The sequence below is a fragment of the Schistosoma haematobium genome, chromosome 1 (genome assembly GCF_000699445.3).
Source record: "Schistosoma haematobium chromosome 1, whole genome shotgun sequence".
Classification (NCBI taxonomy): domain Eukaryota; kingdom Metazoa; phylum Platyhelminthes; class Trematoda; order Strigeidida; family Schistosomatidae; genus Schistosoma; species Schistosoma haematobium.
Genome location: NC_067196.1, coordinates 55,007,918 through 55,027,239, shown reverse-complemented (window position 1 = coordinate 55,027,239; position 19,322 = coordinate 55,007,918). Strand labels below are relative to the sequence as shown.

Below are 19,322 nucleotides of genomic sequence, written 5' to 3'. Positions count from 1 at the left end.
TGTGACTAGTGTTTAATCCATTCAGCTTTCAATTAACAGACTACAAACTCACACACATTTCGATTTGAACAGTTTTATACCATCACTCCCCTTTACATAATCACTGTTATTCAAGGCTGAATATTTGGCTGTACATAAATTTGATTTTCAAGTTAGATAACTGTTACTATCTAGTTAAATATCATAACATCCGTCATCCATAATATATACAAACATAACTGCATTTGGTTTTCAATATGGAATGGAAAACCACTAAGAATCATGAGATAATGGATGGAGCCCTCCTAATTTGGGAGTTCGTAGGGATGTTCCCTTAAACTCCACACGACAAACACAGTACCAACTAATATATTGTGAAGTTGAGGGGCTAAGTCTTAATAGCTTACATTTCTGACTGTGGTCTATTCATTATATTATGTAACTATCACTTACTACCATTGATGGTATCTGTGTGGTTTTCAATATGGCTGAAGCAAACGAAGTTTCATCAGAATTTTGTAAATGCATTTCAAAGTCAGTCATTGTTAAGATTTGGGTTCCCGGAAATTATTAAATTGCTTTATAAAAATTGTTAATTAATGTACAATCGTTCAGCGTACACAAGTTCCCGATGGTTTCCCACTAATATCATGCTTATACCATACCACTAATAATGAATCTAGTATTATTTCACTGTATTCGTCAATTGATTGATAGGTTACTCCGATTCCTACGTCCCCTAACTTCCAATCAGAACACTAACAGATTAAATAACTGATTACCAGTACGAACATTATTTATAGTCACAACTCACGTTCTTATATAGATAAATTACAAGATCACAACGGATAGTTAATAGCAATCCTCAGTAGGTACACCCTTAGAACATTTGTGATACAAATCTGATTAATAGCTGTATGATTTACTATCATTAATCGATTGACAGAAAGCTTTCCAATCGTTAATGAATTGAATGAAAGCTTACAATTAAGATAATATGAAAATGCTATGAACCAACTATTTAGTAAATACGTAAAAAATATGTTGGTTGATTTCCGTAAAAATTGTTTCCCGATCATCATAATCTCTTTTTCACGTTTCTTCTTAACAAGTTAAAGAAAAAATTCACTTTGCTCGTTTTTTTAAAATATTTGTATCTCTTTATGTCCATTTAAGATATGATAGTGGATTGAAAAGATTTGTTGAAATCAATTCCACATCACATATGTCAACTATTATCGATGCCATACAACTACATGGACGACCACGTAACTATTCTACAAAATCGTATGCAGCACAAACAACAAATTCAACTAAATGTCCTCTACATGCAAAATGAAAACTTTTGAAGTAAAAATCAAACTAATTTATAAAAACAAATGCATTGACATTACATTACATCACTTGTTTCGGTTACTATCTGGTAAATTAAATAAATGTTATTACACTAACAAATAAACCAAACAAACAGACAAACACGTAACATGGAAGAAATACACATAAATAACAAATGTGAAGTGTTCCTTCTTTCATTTTTATTTAGATTTATTTTTCTTATGTCAATATTTTTTCCTCAGTAAAATATTCAAGTAATCAGAAGTGTTTTCTGTAAATTTAAAATGTAATTTAGTTTAATTATAGAATGAAAATTCATGGATTATAATCATGAACATGATACCTCGAAATAGCTTGAAGAAAATGTTTAGCAACATTCATTTATATAATTTAGTTGTAAACATAAATTGGATGCTAATTGAAGTTAGTTTCAGTCTCTAAATAATCATGGATTCAACTTGACCTCATTAATTTACCATAAATATCATTGAACATATGTGAAAAAGGTCAAGTTTGAGACCGCCGGTTAAAGAGCCTAAGTAGGATCTGTACTTGATTAAGATTTGATAAAATATCAGTCAACTGTTTGTTGGTCTGCTTTTTCGACTGTCAGCTCCTTCTTAAAAATAGGATCTAAACTAGGAATTGAGACATTTAAATCTATATCATTATTATTATTATTCATACTAGACTTATCTCGTCCCGATGTTTTTGACTGGATTTCTGTATATTTTCAAGTTCATCTAATAATTAGTTACTGCACGTGAAACCTATTAGTCGTACAACCACTTTGATGATACTTGATTCAGTATCATTGTTTTCGTAAACATCATCTAACTACAATTGATTTTCGTCTTACACAACAACAAAAAGTTCACATAGATAGTGATAAAACAATACAATTATGTACCGAAATAACAGAAGTCTATTCTTTACTGATGATAGCACCATACACCTTTTATTGGAAATTACTAAAAAATAACAACAATTTATCCATAAGAACATAAAATGTCAGGATTTCCATCGAGAGTATGACAAACATTTGAAAATAAGATTGTCATATTATATATTATGAATCATCATTTCTTGTGATGGTCATTTCCCACATTGATGATGATTGGTGTTAAAGATAATTTGCAAAATCAGCGTTTCCTATTGCACTTGACTTTAGACAATTTTGTGAAGTTCCCCCGGACAAACTAACTCCAAAATCGCGTTTACAAAACCTTAATTTATAAGATTAGTATAAACAATTTCGTAAAACACAATATTTGTGAACCGACGAAGCGGGAATTAAACTCTTATCACAAATTAGTAAAGAATTTTTTCATCGTTAAGTCTCAAATACCTTTTACCAATATTCATTGTTTTATGGATGATTGTAACTCTATTTTAGATGCAGTTTTATGCTTAAACGATTGTGTAATGACAGGATTCTAAATTATTATTCATTAAAAAGTTTACCAGCTTTTATAAATCATAACTGAAAAGCTTCAAAATACAATTCTTGTTACCTTTTTCAGATATATTACTGAACTCAGATCGTTTACAAATTCATAAGTTTCCACTAGTCAAGATTAAAATACCTCGACATAGACATGGTGTGCAAGCTTAAAAAGGCTTGACTAGGTAGCTATGGAAATCAGGTTACACCTCTTTCTAAACGTTTTCGCTAAAAACAACCGAACATAACCGTCTAATAAGTTGATTCCACTACAGTTGATTTACAACATACAAAATGAAATCTTACAATTGGCCCATAACCACTAACTACGCTACTTGTTTATACGTTTTTTTTTAAAATGAAAATTACATAATTTACACTGAGAAATAAAGAATTTAATCGATTTACCGGTATACATATGTAGAAATATATTTCAAAGAACAGACAAAAATACTGGCAAACCCTAACAGTAGAGTAAGGTACAATTTGTGTCATTTTTAAAAGCTGAAGAAAAACAGAAATTGAAAGGGGAATCGAGGACAATTGATAAGCTATTCGACATAATGCTCATATGAATTTCAAAACAATTTCATTGATCAGTAAGAACGATTATGAAACTAAGACAAAGATAACTATAGCGAATTAAAGATTTTTGAAAATTTATTCAGTTTAAAGGTTCAGAATGGTTTGTAAAGTTCACTGAACAGAAAGTATATGATACACTAAAGCGTGAAAAGATATGCAGATTTTATGTACTTAGTAATGTTAGATGTCAATGCAAAATTTCGGCAGTATTTCATTTATTGTAATACTATTCCAATCTGTAAAATGATTTTAATAGAATAAAAGAAATAAACAATCAGCACATTTAACAAATAAAACAAACACAATAAATGAATAGTTGTTTCATTATTTTGAAAAAAATATATCAAACTAAGGTAAATGGGATATGAGAAAAAAATTAGGCTGAACAACAAGGTCTTAAATGAATCGAGAATGAGTGACCTGAAAATATGATTTCACCCAAAGACATCTAATCATATTTATTTTTCCGTTAATACTTGTGTATACATACGTGGTTTATTCAATAAAAGAAACATATTCTGATAATTCCGGTAGACTGAATTGAAATGTGAGAAGACATTCAAGTTCTAGACTCGAACTTAGCACTACATTTAATATCCGACTAAATAGGTTTTCAAAATAAATGAAGTAATATATATATATATATATATATATATATATATATATATAGTTCTTAGTAGTGGAGCAATTGTGGAAATACCTATTACACCTAATTGAAACTTTATTTTCAATTATTTAGTCCTTTAAACATTTTGAGTAGTAAGACCTCTTTTCGAACACTAGTGAAGGTCAAACTCAACAAGTTATATAATCATGTTAAATACAAAGTGATGCAATAAGCTCCATGTAAATATATATTACACCTTTGAACTTATTTAATTTAAAGATACTTAGCTTTTAAACATTTAGACAATTTGTATTAACAAATCATCGTGATTTATATCACTATACTCGAAACAATAATCGATGACCGAACTTTTGATATCGTTATTGATAATTGTTTCTTATCCTACGCTACTTATTCTTCTCTTGATTCTATCTACCCTAAAACCTGATTCCAGTATGGATCAAATACTAGTCATTTCTACACTTACAGACATTCACAGTCCCGACCGTTGTTGCTACCTTGACGTGGTGGTCGGGCTTGCCTATCGTGATGAAGCAACCGAGCTATACTGGCTGGAACAACCGTTCCTCAAGGTCCTACCATGTCAGACAGGTCGGTTGAAGAGCGGTAAGACTAAAAGCAACAAACCCAAGGTCCGAAGGCGAAGTCGTACTGCTGACTGTACAGAGGTGTGACAGCAGTAAGGTGTTTCCTTCAGACAACCAGCATGACAGCGATGCTGCCTTCCCACAAGGAGGGGTGGGGTTAGAAAAGGTCGACCCTAAAAATGCACACCTCACCTTACCTCACGGATTTCCGTCTCCGGCGGTAAGGCTCTTTGTAGAACGGAGCTAACACGTCAAAAACCTCCCACGAAAAGGCCGTGCGCGACCGACCTCAAGCAGTTGTCCCTTGGGCACTGCGGTCACGCTCTCAGGCCACTGAGACCACCTCTAATCCAATTTCCTTTTCAGGTACCTCCAGAAGAACCCTTCCTCGGTGTGGGCAACCGGGAAGCGATAACCGCCCTCATACCTCTAACAGCACTCGAGACTGCTGTATTCATAATCAACCTTCCTCTTCAATCCCTATTATTCCTCCTACATCGACTTTCAACTCTAAACTTCCTCTTTCGGCTTCCTCCTCAAGTGTCACCATAGCCAACGATTCTAGTGTTCAAAACTCTGTCCCAGGTCTACTGAAACCTCGCTCCAAACTACACATTGGAGCCTTCAACGTACGCACCCTATGTCAAATCGGTCAGCAGGCTTCCTTGGCTAAAACGCTAGAGTCTCTTTTCATTGATGTATGCTGTGTCTCTGAAACACGCATACAGGATTCCAGTGTGGTCATTCACTTGACCTCACCTCGGCAAGACGGAGAGCCAACGAGATACACCCTCCGTGTATCTGGTGACACGATAACCAGTTCTCGTGGACTGGCAGGTGTAGGCATAGCATTAAGCATGAGGGCGGAACAAGCACTGTTAGAGTGGATCCCCGTCAACAGTCGTCTATGTGCTGTTCGGTTAAACGGCTCCGTAAGAACTCGGAAGGATAGGGATACACGTCGTTGCCTTTTCGTCGTTTCTGCCTACGTTTCCACTGACTGCAGCTCAGATGAAGTGAAAGATGAATTTTACAGAAAGCTTTCTGAACTTCTTCAGAAAGCTAAACGCTCAGACACAGTACTCGTAGCAGGTGACTTTAATGCTCAGATAGGTAGCTTAAACCAAACAGAAAGGCATTTAGGTGGATATTTTAGCATTCCGGCACAGCGAACAGATAATGGTGACCGTCTGCTGCAACTGTGCTCAGACAATCGCTTATTTTTAGCAAACACAAATTTTAAGCATAAGGAGAGACATTGTCTAACATGGCGACCCCCTACACCAAACTAACGATGGACTCAAATAGACTATATTGCCATCAGTCACCGTTGGAGAGGGTCGGTAGAAGATTGTCGCTCATTCTGGAGTACCTGCTTGGACTCCGACCACGCCCTAATACGGGCACGCATCTGATTGCGCCTCACTGGACGCAAAAAAGCCACAGTAAAAAGACCCATTCGAACTGAACTGAGTAGCGAGGAAACCAAAAGTAGGTTCCAGGAACAACTGAGGTCACGATTAGGTAGTTCTGAAAACGAGGTTGACCCAGTTGTTGCTTGGAAAGCCATACAAACAGCTGTGGAAACAGCAGTGACATCTATCAGTGATTTAAACCACAGGGTTACAAAGAACCAGTGGATTTATTCAAGGTCTGTCACACTGATGGATTCTCGCAAACTCGTCCCATCAGGTTCCGAACATGATGAAAAGCAATAACAAATCAGATCTAGGTTAAGAAAAGTCTAAGAAACGACCGTGAGCAGTGGTGGGCAATGAAAGCAAAAGAGATGGAAAAGGCGGCGACTATAGGGAACACAAGACAGCTTTACAGACTAATAAAAGAAACTGGAATTAATAAGTCAAGTGTAAGTGAGATTATATCGGAAAAAGACGATACTCTCATCTGCTCCCAGTCCAGACGTTTAGAACGATGGGCGGAACATTTTAGAGAACAGTTCAGCTGGCCTTCAGCGACTCTACAACTACCCTCCATTCCCAGACAGTGTGAATGGGACATTGAAGTAGGTCCCCCAACTCTAGCAGAAGTTCAAAACGCTATAGCTAATCTGAAACGAGGAAGGGCAGCTGGTCCAGATGGACTGGCTCCAGAGGTCTTTAAGGATGGTGGTCCAATTTTAGCGATTAGGTTGACTAATATTTTAGCTAAGATCTGGGAGTTAGACGTTATCCCATCTAACTGGTCACAATCACTTATCGTCCCAATATATAAGAAAGGGTCAAAATCATCCTGTGACAACCACAGAGGGATTAGTTTAACTAATATAATATCTAAAATACTAGCTTCGATAATTATCAGACGCCTAACTAAGACTCGTGAACTGCAAACACGAGAGACTCAAGCTGGCTTCAGACCTGGTCGTGGCTGCATCGACCACATATTCACCATTCGTCAGGTTCTAGAACACAGGCATACTTATCGGCGTCCGACAATGGTGGTCTTTCTTGACTTAAAAGCAGCATTTGACTCGGTAGACCGCGAGATTCTGTGGCAGTGTCTGTCATTGAAAGGCGTACCTCAGAAGTACATAAACCTTGTGAAGGCTCTTTACTCGAACACTACCAGTCGAGTCAGAGCTTGTGGCGAACTGTCATCTACTTTTGCAACCTCAAGTGGCGTCCGTCAAGGCTGTCCACTTTCTTCATTTTTGTTTAACTTCATCATAGATCTACTGATGGAAATAACTTTCTCGTCGACTGAGGTCTCGGGTATTGATCTCCATCCAGGAGGTCCACTTATCGACTTAGAATACGCAGATGACATAGTCCTGTTTGGTGAAGACGCTGACAAAATGCAGAGTCTTTTGGTAGCACTAAGCAACAATGCCAGAATGTTTGGAATGCGCTTCTCTCCCTCGAAATGCAAGTTGTTGCTTCAGGACTGGTCTGCGTCAACACCTGAACTAAGGATAGGGAGTGAAGTAGTCGAACGCGTTGGCAACTTCACTTATCTTGGAAGTCTGATCAGCCCTAATGGGTTGGTATCTGACGAAATCTCAGCACGGATTCGAAAAGCTCGCTTGGCTTTTGCCAACTTGCGTCACCTTTGGCGAAGGCGAGATATCCGTCTATCAATAAAAGGACGGGTATACTGCGCGGCAGTCCGTTCTGTTCTACTTTACGGCAGCGAAACATGGCCATTAGGAGTAGAAGACACTCGTAAGCTATTAGTATTTGACCACAGATGCCTTAGAAATATTGCTGGCATCTGCTGGGATCACCGGGTAAGTAATAGTGAGGTTAGACGCAGGGTATTAGGGAATGATGGTAAATCAGTTGATGAGGTTATGAATCTTCCTCGACTGAGATGGTTGGGCCACGTGTTACAAATGCCTGAACACCGATTACCACGACCTGCAATGCTATCCGGTATTGGAGATGGTTGGAAGAAAGTTAGGGGCGGCCAAACCAAAACGTGACATCAGTGCATGAAGACATTAACTTCTAGTCTTTGCCATGTCGGTAGATGCAGACTACTTGGTTGGGGTCCGCGTGACTATCGTAACCAATGGTTGGAGACTCTTGGTGACATGGCTCAGAATCGATTACAATGGCGTCGGTGTATACACTCCCTGTTTTCCCTTAAACTAAGAGATTAAAATCACTTCATATCTTTCTTTCTACGAACCAATTCTTTCTTCTTGTACTATATCTCTATATGCAATCTTTCTCTTATATATTACCACCTTTGACCTAACCACTGCTATGAATCCGGTGTTCATCTCGTTGTGCTGATGCGGTATGGCAACCTGGACCGATGCACATATGTGCCTGGTCCTACGTTGTAGCTGACTGACTGACTAACTGACTGAGACATTAACAGATACGAAATGTTAAAAGTTGTATTAATCTTAAGACTATTTTGCTGGGATATCAGAATTAGAATGAAAACTGTACAATTTGTTAGGAGTTTGATGTACAAAATATTCTTCATTCATACATCATACATAAATGAATACTTTGAAACAATTATACTTTCCCTTACTTGAACTTTACGAAACGTATGTATTAGTTTTAAGCTGTAGCAAATCTTCCAATCACTAAAGTATTCAACACATATAATCACTTCAATCTGTACAACAACGCGAGATATTGGAGCAAAACAACCATGGAGTGTCGTCCCGCATGAGATAAGTGTGAAATGTTATTTATTTATTTTAACACATAGATATTGGTACAAGGAGGCACCAAATATATATGCGCCACACAAATCTCATTCGATATGTGTGAGGGCTGTGATACTGCATGGGTGCCCAGACCAAAACAGGTAGTTTTCTTAGGGGGCCACACCCTGAGCCTTCGACCTAAAGGTCTAACCCACAAGGCAGTGAAGCATCGTGAGGAGATGCATTCCCATGATAGCCGGTGACCAACGATTGGTTCATACGCCATTTGTTCCCGCAGGATACTGGAGCCCATGTGCACCATTGGTCTGGGATCCGGTTAAAGCGCCGGACATTCGCTTTTCGTCCTCTCATTTTCGTAAACATCCCCGCCACGAGAAGGCAGTGAGTAGGACTTCCCTGGCAGAGGCTGTATACGCGTGACCGTGTGAGAGCATTTCGAGACTATATACGCGTGAAATGTGCATCGACATACAATGATATCACACAAGTAAATGAGTACCTAAATTTTTAAGTATGAATCTGCTGAATGCCTGAAGAATATTTACTAACTCGAGAGTTATTTATATAGAAATCTATAATATTATGATCAACATAGAATTTAAAACACTTCAATCAGAACTCAGTGTGGTATTATACATGAAATTAATTGAACCTTTGTGGTAAGATTACAAATGAATGAAAACCGTTACTTCTATAGAATGTAAAGTTTATCTTGATTTAAACCATTGTTTTTGAAGAGAGAATGAGTTGTGATGTCGTTGTTAAATGACGTGCAATATTTACCAGTTTGGATTATCATTACTTTGACATTAGCATTTTTCATAATATTACACCAAAAATAAACATTTATTAATGTATATAACGCCCGTGAACTTTAACGATACAAGAAATTCAAGAATTAAGGAGAGAGAAGGAATGAATAAAATTTTATCACGGTGGTCTATTTTGAGGTATACAATCTAATATCTCCATAAATTTATTAAAGTTGTCGAGGTAACTTTCAAGATGAACATTCAGAGGTCTCACAAAACGTTTACATGAAGCAAAAGAAAGCGCTTCGAATACAAATCAATTAAATAGAAAAGACAACAGAGAATATTAGAAAATTAACAAACCTCAGAGGGCTTAGTGAATGGACAACGCCAGTTATACAAATAATAATGTAGATCACCGTCTCCAATGCCGAATTTTAACTCTTCCAGGAACTTTCCATTCTCCATTAGATCCAAAGCATTGAATACGTCAAACTTTAACTGTAAATTATAAGAGTATTGATACACCATAGTGAACAAATGAAGTGAAAAACATGAAATGTACTAAAAGTAAACAATCCAATGTAAATCTTAGAAAATTTTCAATGAATCGATTGAAAACAATAATAAAAAGTTGGAGACGTCATAAAAAGTATTTGGAAACAGCTAAAACTGGAAACAATAATAAAGGAAAGGCTATAGACTTTTGCAGTTTGAAAGGTTGATAATTTTCGTGATAAAGAACGTAACAAAACGATCAAAAGGTCAATACATGAAGAAAACTATGAACTGAGTCACGAAATACATGCTTGTGTACTCAGTGTGGACTAATCTTTAGTTGTATGGGGCTCATGGATACTATTTAGCCTTTCAAATTGAAGAAGATAAAATGATGTGTGTAAGATTTACTGATTAAAAGTTTCATAAAGTTGTTTCCCTTCGAAAGTTTAAATAAAACAAGAATGAAACCGATGGATGTATGAAAGGTAATAAGTTTGATTATTTTAAATTATTAACATAATTTTAAAAAAATGAACTGTCTAACAATAAATAAAACATCCTAGAACTACCACTTTTATCATTTATAAAAACCTGTTCAAGTTTAGTGTATAACTACATTTAAATGTAAATCTTTGCTATTTCTTATTATCATTATCATCATCAGCTTTATTCAATATTATATTTTTGGTACAATATAGAATTCTCAGCGTAAAATGTTTCAACAAGTTTCCGTTTCTTTCTTCTTGGTCGGTCCTGGCGATAAATATTGAGTGATCGCCAGTTAGATGCTAGCAGTTCAGTAAATGAACATCTGAATAATGTGCATTCTTTTCGCTGTATATTGCCAGCAACCACATTGTCTCTTATTGAGTTTTTTGTAACTTTGACAACGAAAGGTTGTACACTTTTCAGAAACGCAGCAGAATAGATCATGCGATTAATAAACATAATATATTAAAACAAACAAAAATAGATAACTTGTTGAAGTATCTAGATGGCAGGAACAGGTAGCCCAAAAGCTCAATTCATCTTCTCAAATTGTATTTTGCAATCTCTTTTTGCTTTATGTGTGTTAAGTGAGACTATAATCTATGGACGAACCAATCGCGTAGAAGATAAAAGGTCTCCGATTTTGGTGCGAAATTCACTCATCTATTTGAATAAATAGAGTTTTGGCATTATAGCTGATGTTAGTTCGTGATGAAAACCCGAAATCTAATTCCTAACCTTAATCATCAACCGTAAATTCTAATTCTAATTCCTCACACAGGTTTATAACACTCATTTGGTCTTGGTTGTTAGGTGGATGCTCTGAAGGTCAGTCTAGCGTCGCTCAAAAGTCGTCCATAAATTATAGGCTCACCGCGCGTTACTCATGAGTAGCTTGCGTTTCATTATCTTATCAAAAACTGTTGGCGGAATATAAAGCACGTTCCGTGTAGGATTATGTTAAGGGGTGCTGACTAGCTATTTCTTATCCAATCAGCGCTAGTGGATATTTGGAGAAAACTAGAATCTTCTCATGCAAAATCTATAAATATACTAACGTTTTTCTGATTGTGATTCCTACTTCTATCTACCTCTTGTTATTTGAAACATAGTCTCGTTCCTCTTCAACCGTGTTCTGATTAGGTGATTTGTCTAGTGAAGTAGTGTGCAAGAACATTAAGCAATAGGAGTAGCTGGGTCTCAATAAGAAAAATTATAACAAAAACTAACAGTTTTTTTATCTGTTGACACACCTATTATAAGTTCGGTCATGTTGAACTGGTCACTTTTGTGGTTATCAGTTTTGAGAGTTGACTGTGTTATAGTGTTTATCATCTTAAATATGAGTTCCTTAACCTAACATAATAATTATTTTTTGTAAACCCAATTATTTATATATATTCATAAATATTTCAAGAAGCCAAAACAATCTTATAACTTTAATCAACGTAGGGTACGCTAATCCGGTAAATCATACAAGGTATTCGTAAGCTGTAGTCCAATGATTAAATTCCATTAATTATAACTAGTAAACTAAAACAGGACAGTTATATCGTGGACACAAACACAGCCATAATCCAATTTATTTAGAGGAAACTACAATAAAATTTATAATGTTGTGGCAAGCCCATTTCACTACTGTATCATTTATCTAGTCATTGTAACTCAGACTCAATTCACTATGTTAATTTCGGTGTGTATGATCGAAAGTATGTCTGTACATTAACGCTTAAGCTATCTTCCTATTGGTCTCAATGTTCAGATAATCGATAATCTATTCACACCCGATTAACTCTCAAATATATATGGATTTTTTAACAGACTCACTCTCTCTGTTTCATCGTGTGCTTGCTCACCGTACGCTTGTGGATTATTATTATTCATTATCAATAAACTATCTCTATAACTGGTGTTCAGGCTTTTTAATAATCTCGAGTAAATTCGCAATTCTACTAGGAGATTAAGCCTACCTAAAATACTCAGTTACGGGATATTATTATTTGGAGTCAGATTATTGAGAACATCATCCTCAACATTTTGGTGAACCGCTTTTAGAACACACATCATTCCTCTACGAATTCTGCTGAATACTCTCAAAGCGTATCTTAAAGAACTCCACATTGGAATTACTATTACAATTATTAACAATTCATTAACAGTCATAATAAATCCATCCATAACATTGTTCCTTTGGAATTATTGCTGTATATTCGCATATTTAAACCAAAAGTGACAGTTTTTCTTTTTGGTGAGTCTTACATATATTTCTTGTTGTTATTTTTGATTTCTCTTCATATTGTATATTACAATCCTCGGCTTATTATTACTATTGCTTCTTCGTATCATGGCACTTGATAATTCGCTAAGTCTTTCATCTAAATCTATTTCCGTGGGTGCCATCTCTGTACCTTTACCCATTTTTAATCCACGAAAGGCTGGACTCTGGTTTGCTCGTTTAGAAAGCTTTTTTGTAGCAAACAAAATCACAAACCAGAGTACGAAATTTAGTTATGCAAATTCATTGCTGCCAGATGACGTCATTGAACAAGTGCCGGATGTCATTTTTAAGCCGGATCCTGACTCACCATTCGATTATCTAAAAAGAGAGGTCACTCGTGTCACATCTCTCACCGACCAACAGACAATTGATCAACTTTTAGCCAACGTGGAGCTAGGTGACAATACACCGTCACAGTTAAAACGCCACATGACAAACTTATTAGGAAATCGTACAGTAGACAAACGTCTACTATATCAATTGTGGCTCAGACGTCTCCCTCAAAACATTCAACAGATACTAGCAATTGGAGACGAAGACGTTGATTTTGATAGACTAGCAGACATAGCCGACAGAATTTACGAACGGTCCAAGACTCACCTTGTATCTCAAATCCAATCAAGCTCAGCTGACGAGATCGCCGAGTTACGACGATCAGTTGATACCCTTACGAAACAGATAGCTCAGATCCAATTATTGAATGCCTCCCATAGCAAGCGTAGAGGAACATCTACGAGCCGTAGACGACGTAGTCCAAGCACTACTAGACACAACATTTGTTGGTACCATAGAACATATGGCAAACAAGCTAGAAAATGTACTCCGCCTTGTAACTTTGCAAGCACACAGAAAAAGGAACGTCAAGACCGTAGGTTAATGACGACTGCACTCACTGACCACAACTTTCAAGACAGTCGTCTATTATATGTTACAGACAAAAAAACCGGCACACAGTTTTTAGTCGACACTGGGGCAGAGGTTAGTGTAGTACCACCTACTGCACTCGAGAAAAACACACCTGACCCCAAACTAAAACTACAAGCTGCAAACAGGTCTGACATCAAGACGTACGGCAAAAGGCGGTTGCAATTAAATTTCGGTCCTAAATCTAATTTTTCCTGGAGTTTCATCATAGCGGACGTCCTCGTTCCTATAATCGGCATTGATTTTCTGCAATTCCACAAAATACTGGTAGACGTCAGAAATAGGAAACTTGTCCTTGCCGAACAAAGTAAAGAAATTAGAGGATTTATATCAAATGAGACTTCCATACATTTATTAGTTAAACCTCGTCACGAGAACGACAAATACGTCAATTTACTTAATCAGTTTCCAGATTTATTGCGACCGAGTTTCAAACACGACAAACCGACGCATACCGTCGTACACCACATAAAGACAGAGGGTCCACCAGTGTTCGCACGTCCAAGACGCCTTGATCCCTCTCGTCTGGCTATCGCAAAGAACGAATTCAACAAAATGATTGAGTTGGGCATCATACGCCCCTCCGATAGTCCGTGGGCATCACCGCTCCATATGGTACCTAAGAAAAACTCTTCCGAAGTTAGACCGTGCGGTGACCATAGAGCTCTCAACAGCCGGACCATACCAGATAGATATCCTCTCCCACATCTGCATGACTTCACTCATAGCCTATCTGACGTGTCGATTTTTCGAAAATTGATCTCGTCCGTGCTTACCATCACATTCCAATTCATCCAGATGATGTTCCTAAAACAGCCATTACTACCCCCTTTGGACTATATACGAATTCGTCCGTATGCCTTTCGGATTAAGGAATGCTGCACAAAGTTTCCAGCGTTTTATTGACCAAGTGGTACGGGGCTTACCGTTTGTGTATGCTTACATAGATGACCTCGTTGAGGATGATGTCCTCAATATCTGACTCCAAATAATAATATCCTGTAACTGAGTATTTTAGGTAGGCTTAATCTCCTAGTAGAATTGCGAATTTACTCGAGATTATTAAAAAGCCTGAACACCAGTTATAGAGATAGTTTATTGATAATGAATAATAATAATCCACAAGCGTACGGTGAGCAAGCACACGATGAAACAGAGAGAGTGAGTCTGTTAAAAATCCATATATATTTGAGAGTTAATCGGGTGTGAATAGATTATCGATTATCTGAACATTGAGACCAATAGGAAGATAGCTTAAGCGTTAATGTACAGACATACTTTCGATCATACACACCGAAATTAACATAGTGAATTGAGTCTGAGTTACAATGACTAGATAAATGATACAGTAGTGAAATGGGCTTGCCACATAAGCTCCCATCCAGAACATCGATGTTTTTATGTACCAAAGAAAAATTGGATTAACATCTATGTTCGACAAAGAGATAAAGAACGGAACTGTTTTAAAAATGAAAGTACAACTCAATGTGATGAGTAAGCGTAAAATTGTAATAACAGCTTGTGTGTTGAAACGTTTCATATCGTATATACAAGTGTATATTTAACATTAATGAATTGTATAAAGTTAAAATGTAAGCATAATGATGATCCGTGGGGCCAATAAATAAAAAAAATAGTAATCAAAATAAAGTAGGATTTTTATGTGTTATAAGAGTAGTCTCAGGATTTGGTCTAGATAAATATAGTGGTTGCTACATACCTATCTGGCCAATGTACTCTTCTTCCTGATCTTGTTGTAGTTTGTGCTGCTGCTGAACTTTGGTTTGAAGTGTTGCTTGTTACAGGTAGTTTGAATGGTGCTTGCTCTGCTGCAGGTTTAGACGGTTTTACAGTTGTCTGTTTTTTCTCAAAAATATTTCGTCTCATACCGAAAGGTACAAAGGGCGAGTTTTACTTGTTGAGGTATCACAAGTTAAGGTGTCCTTGTTGTTTATGGGGATGTTTTGGAATAATAATTTCGTTTCCTTAGACTGCAAAAGCTTTTGTAGCTCCGTATCGAGCTTTTGATGCTTTGCCATTTCTTGATAGTCTATATCAGGGATCGAGAAGGCATTGATATTTAATCTCGATAGTGCATCTGCTGCCTCATTTACATTGCCTTTAATATGGCGTATATCAGCTGCAAATTGTGAAATGAATTCTAGTTGACGAATTTCGCGCGGACTATATTTATCATGATTGTGCATCAAGGACTTAGTTAGGGGTTTGTGATCAGTATATATCGTGAAAGAATTGCCTTCTAACATGTAGCGAAAGTGTTTGATTGCTAAGTAGATAGCCAACAGTTCTCTACCGAATGTGCTATATTTTGTTTGCGTTGCGTTTAGCTTTTTGAGAAAATTGCAAGGGGTTGCCATTGTTCATTGACACGCTGCTGAAGTACAGCACCTACTGCTACGTTAGAAGCGTCGGTCATTATTGCTAAAGGTGCATCAACCTTTCGTCGTGCGAGTAATGCCTCTGTGCTTAAAGCGCTTTTCAACTGATCAAATGCTTGAATTGCTTGCGGTGTTATTGCTAATGATTTAGCTCGTCCCCTTAATAAATCAGTTAGTGGTTTTGCTAAGTCTGCACATTTAGGGATAAAACGTCTGTAAAAGTTGATCATCCCAAGGAAACGTCGTAGTTTCTTGAATGAATCAGGCAAAGGATAATTTTTGATAGCTTGTGTTTCCTCAGGAACTGGTTTAATGCCTTGATTATCAAGTACGTGACCTAAAAAGGTGAGGGATTGTTTTCCGAACTCACATTTGTCAGGATTGACCGCTAACCCATACTCGTTTAGCTTCTCAAAAAGCATTTTCAGATGAGTTAGATGTTCATTTTCATCTTTGCCTGCTATAAGTAGGTTGTGGCAAGCCCATTTCACTACTGTATCATTTATCTAGTCATTGTAACTCAGACTCAATTCACTATGTTAATTTCGGTGTGTATGATCGAAAGTATGTCTGTACATTAACGCTTAAGCTATCTTCCTATTGGTCTCAATGTTCAGATAATCGATAATCTATTCACACCCGATTAACTCTCAAATATATATGGATTTTTAACAGACTCACTCTCTCTGTTTCATCGTGTGCTTGCTCACCGTACGCTTGTGGATTATTATTATTCATTATCAATAAACTATCTCTATAACTGGTGTTCAGGCTTTTTAATAATCTCGAGTAAATTCGCAATTCTACTAGGAGATTAAGCCTACCTAAAATACTCAGTTACAGGATATTATTATTTGGAGTCAGATATTGAGGACATCATCCTCAACGAGGTCATCTATGTAAGCATACACAAACGGTAAGCCCCGTACCACTTGGTCAATAAAACGCTGGAAACTTTGTGCAGCATTCCTTAATCCGAAAGGCATACGGACGAATTCGTATATAGTCCAAAGGGGTAGTAATGGCTGTTTTAGGAACATCATCTGGATGAATTGGAATGTGATGGTAAGCACGGACGAGATCAATTTTCGAAAAATCGACACGTCAGATAGGCTATGAGTGAAGTCATGCAGATGTGGGAGAGGATATCTATCTGGTATGGTCCGGCTGTTGAGAGCTCTATGGTCACCGCACGGTCTAACTTCGGAAGAGTTTTTCTTAGGTACCATATGGAGCGGTGATGCCCACGGACTATCGGAGGGGCGTATGATGCCCAACTCAATCATTTTGTTGAATTCGTTCTTTGCGATAGCCAGACGAGAGGGATCAAGGCGTCTTGGACGTGCGAACACTGGTGGACCCTCTGTCTTTATGTGGTGTACGACGGTATGCGTCGGTTTGTCGTGTTTGAAATTCGGTCGCAATAAATCTGGAAACTGATTAAGTAAATTGACGTATTTGTCGTTCTCGTGACGAGGTTTAACTAATAAATGTATGGAAGTCTCATTTGATATAAATCCTCTAATTTCTTTACTTTGTTCGGCAAGGACAAGTTTCCTATTTCTGACGTCTACCAGTATTTTGTGGAATTGCAGAAAATCAATGCCGATTATAGGAACGAGGACGTCCGCTATGATGAAACTCCAGGAAAAATTAGATTTAGGACCGAAATTTAATTGCAACCGCCTTTTGCCGTACGTCTTGATGTCAGACCTGTTTGCAGCTTGTAGTTTTAGTTTGGGGTCAGGTGTGTTTTTCTCGAGTGCAGTAGGTGGTACTACACTAACCTCTGCCCCAGTGTCGACTAAAAACTGTGTGCCGGTTTTTTTGTCTGTAACATATAATAGACGACTGTCTTGAAAGTTGTGGTCAGTGAGTGCAGTCGTCATTAACCTACGGTCTTGACGTTCCTTTTTCTGTGTGCTTGCAAAGTTACAAGGCGGAGTACATTTTCTAGCTTGTTTGCCATATGTTCTATGGTACCAACAAATGTTGTGTCTAGTAGTGCTTGGACTACGTCGTCTACGGCTCGTAGATGTTCCTCTACGCTTGCTATGGGAGGCATTCAATAATTGGATCTGAGCTATCTGTTTCGTAAGGGTATCAACTGATCGTCGTAACTCGGCGATCTCGTCAGCTGAGCTTGATTGGATTTGAGATACAAGGTGAGTCTTGGACCGTTCGTAAATTCTGTCGGCTATGTCTGCTAGTCTATCAAAATCAACGTCTTCGTCTCCAATTGCTAGTATCTGTTGAATGTTTTGAGGGAGACGTCTGAGCCACAATTGAGATAGTAGACGTTTGTCTACTGTACGATTTCCTAATAAGTTTGTCATGTGGCGTTTTAACTGTGACGGTGTATTGTCACCTAGCTCCACGTTGGCTAAAAGTTGATCAATTGTCTGTTGGTCGGTGAGAGATGTGACACGAGTGACCTCTCTTTTAGATAATCGAATGGTGAGTCAGGATCCGGCTTAAAAATGACATCCGGCACTTGTTCAATGACGTCATCTGGCAGCAATGAATTTGCATAGCTAAATTTCGTACTCTGGTTTGTGATTTTGTTTGCTACAAAAAAGCTTTCTAAACGAGCAAACCAGAGTCCAGCCTTTCGTGGATTAAAAATGGGTAAAGGTACAGAGATGGCACCCACGGAAATAGATTTAGATGAAAGACTTAGCGAATTATCAAGTGCCATGATACGAAGAAGCAATAGTAATAATAAGCCGAGGATTGTAATATACAATATGAAGAGAAATCAAAAATAACAACAAGAAATATATGTAAGACTCACCAAAAGAAAAACTGTCACTTTTGGTTTAAATATGCGAATATACAGCAATAATTCCAAAGGAACAATGTTATGGATGGATTTATTATGACTGTTAATGAATTGTTAATAATTGTAATAGTAATTCCAATGTGGAGTTCTTTAAGATACGCTTTGAGAGTATTCAGCAGAATTCGTAGAGGAATGATGTGTGTTCTAAAAGCGGTTCACCAAAATGTTGAGGATGATGTTCTCAATAATCTGACTCCAAATAATAATATCCCGTAACTGAGTATTTTAGGTAGGCTTAATCTCCTAGTAGAATTGCGAATTTACTCGAGATTATTAAAAAGCCTGAACACCAGTTATAGAGATAGTTTATTGATAATGAATAATAATAATCCACAAGCGTACGGTGAGCAAGCACACGATGAAACAGAGAGAGTGAGTCTGTTAAAAATCCATATATATTTGAGAGTTAATCGGGTGTGAATAGATTATCGA

At 37.2% G+C, this 19,322-nt stretch overlaps 1 protein-coding gene across 3 annotated transcripts in view; it reads right to left on the bottom strand.

Moving 5' to 3' along the window:
* NMT1_1 (glycylpeptide N-tetradecanoyltransferase) overlaps positions 1 to 19,322 on the bottom strand; it is a 51,869-nt gene that overhangs the window by 5,943 nt on the left and 26,604 nt on the right. The window contains exons 10-11 of one of the 3 annotated variants that reach the window (XM_051209100.1): positions 9,821 to 9,958; positions 1,333 to 1,585 (exon numbers count right to left, since the gene is read on the bottom strand). In XM_051209100.1, the coding sequence (XP_051074527.1) occupies positions 1,565 to 1,585; positions 9,821 to 9,958 (159 nt within the window). In that variant the 3' untranslated portion in view covers positions 1,333 to 1,564. Of the gene's footprint in view, positions 1 to 1,332; positions 1,586 to 3,131; positions 3,580 to 9,820; positions 9,959 to 19,322 lie in introns of those variants that run through there. The other 2 variants (XM_051209098.1, XM_051209099.1) reach the window with 2 other exon arrangements.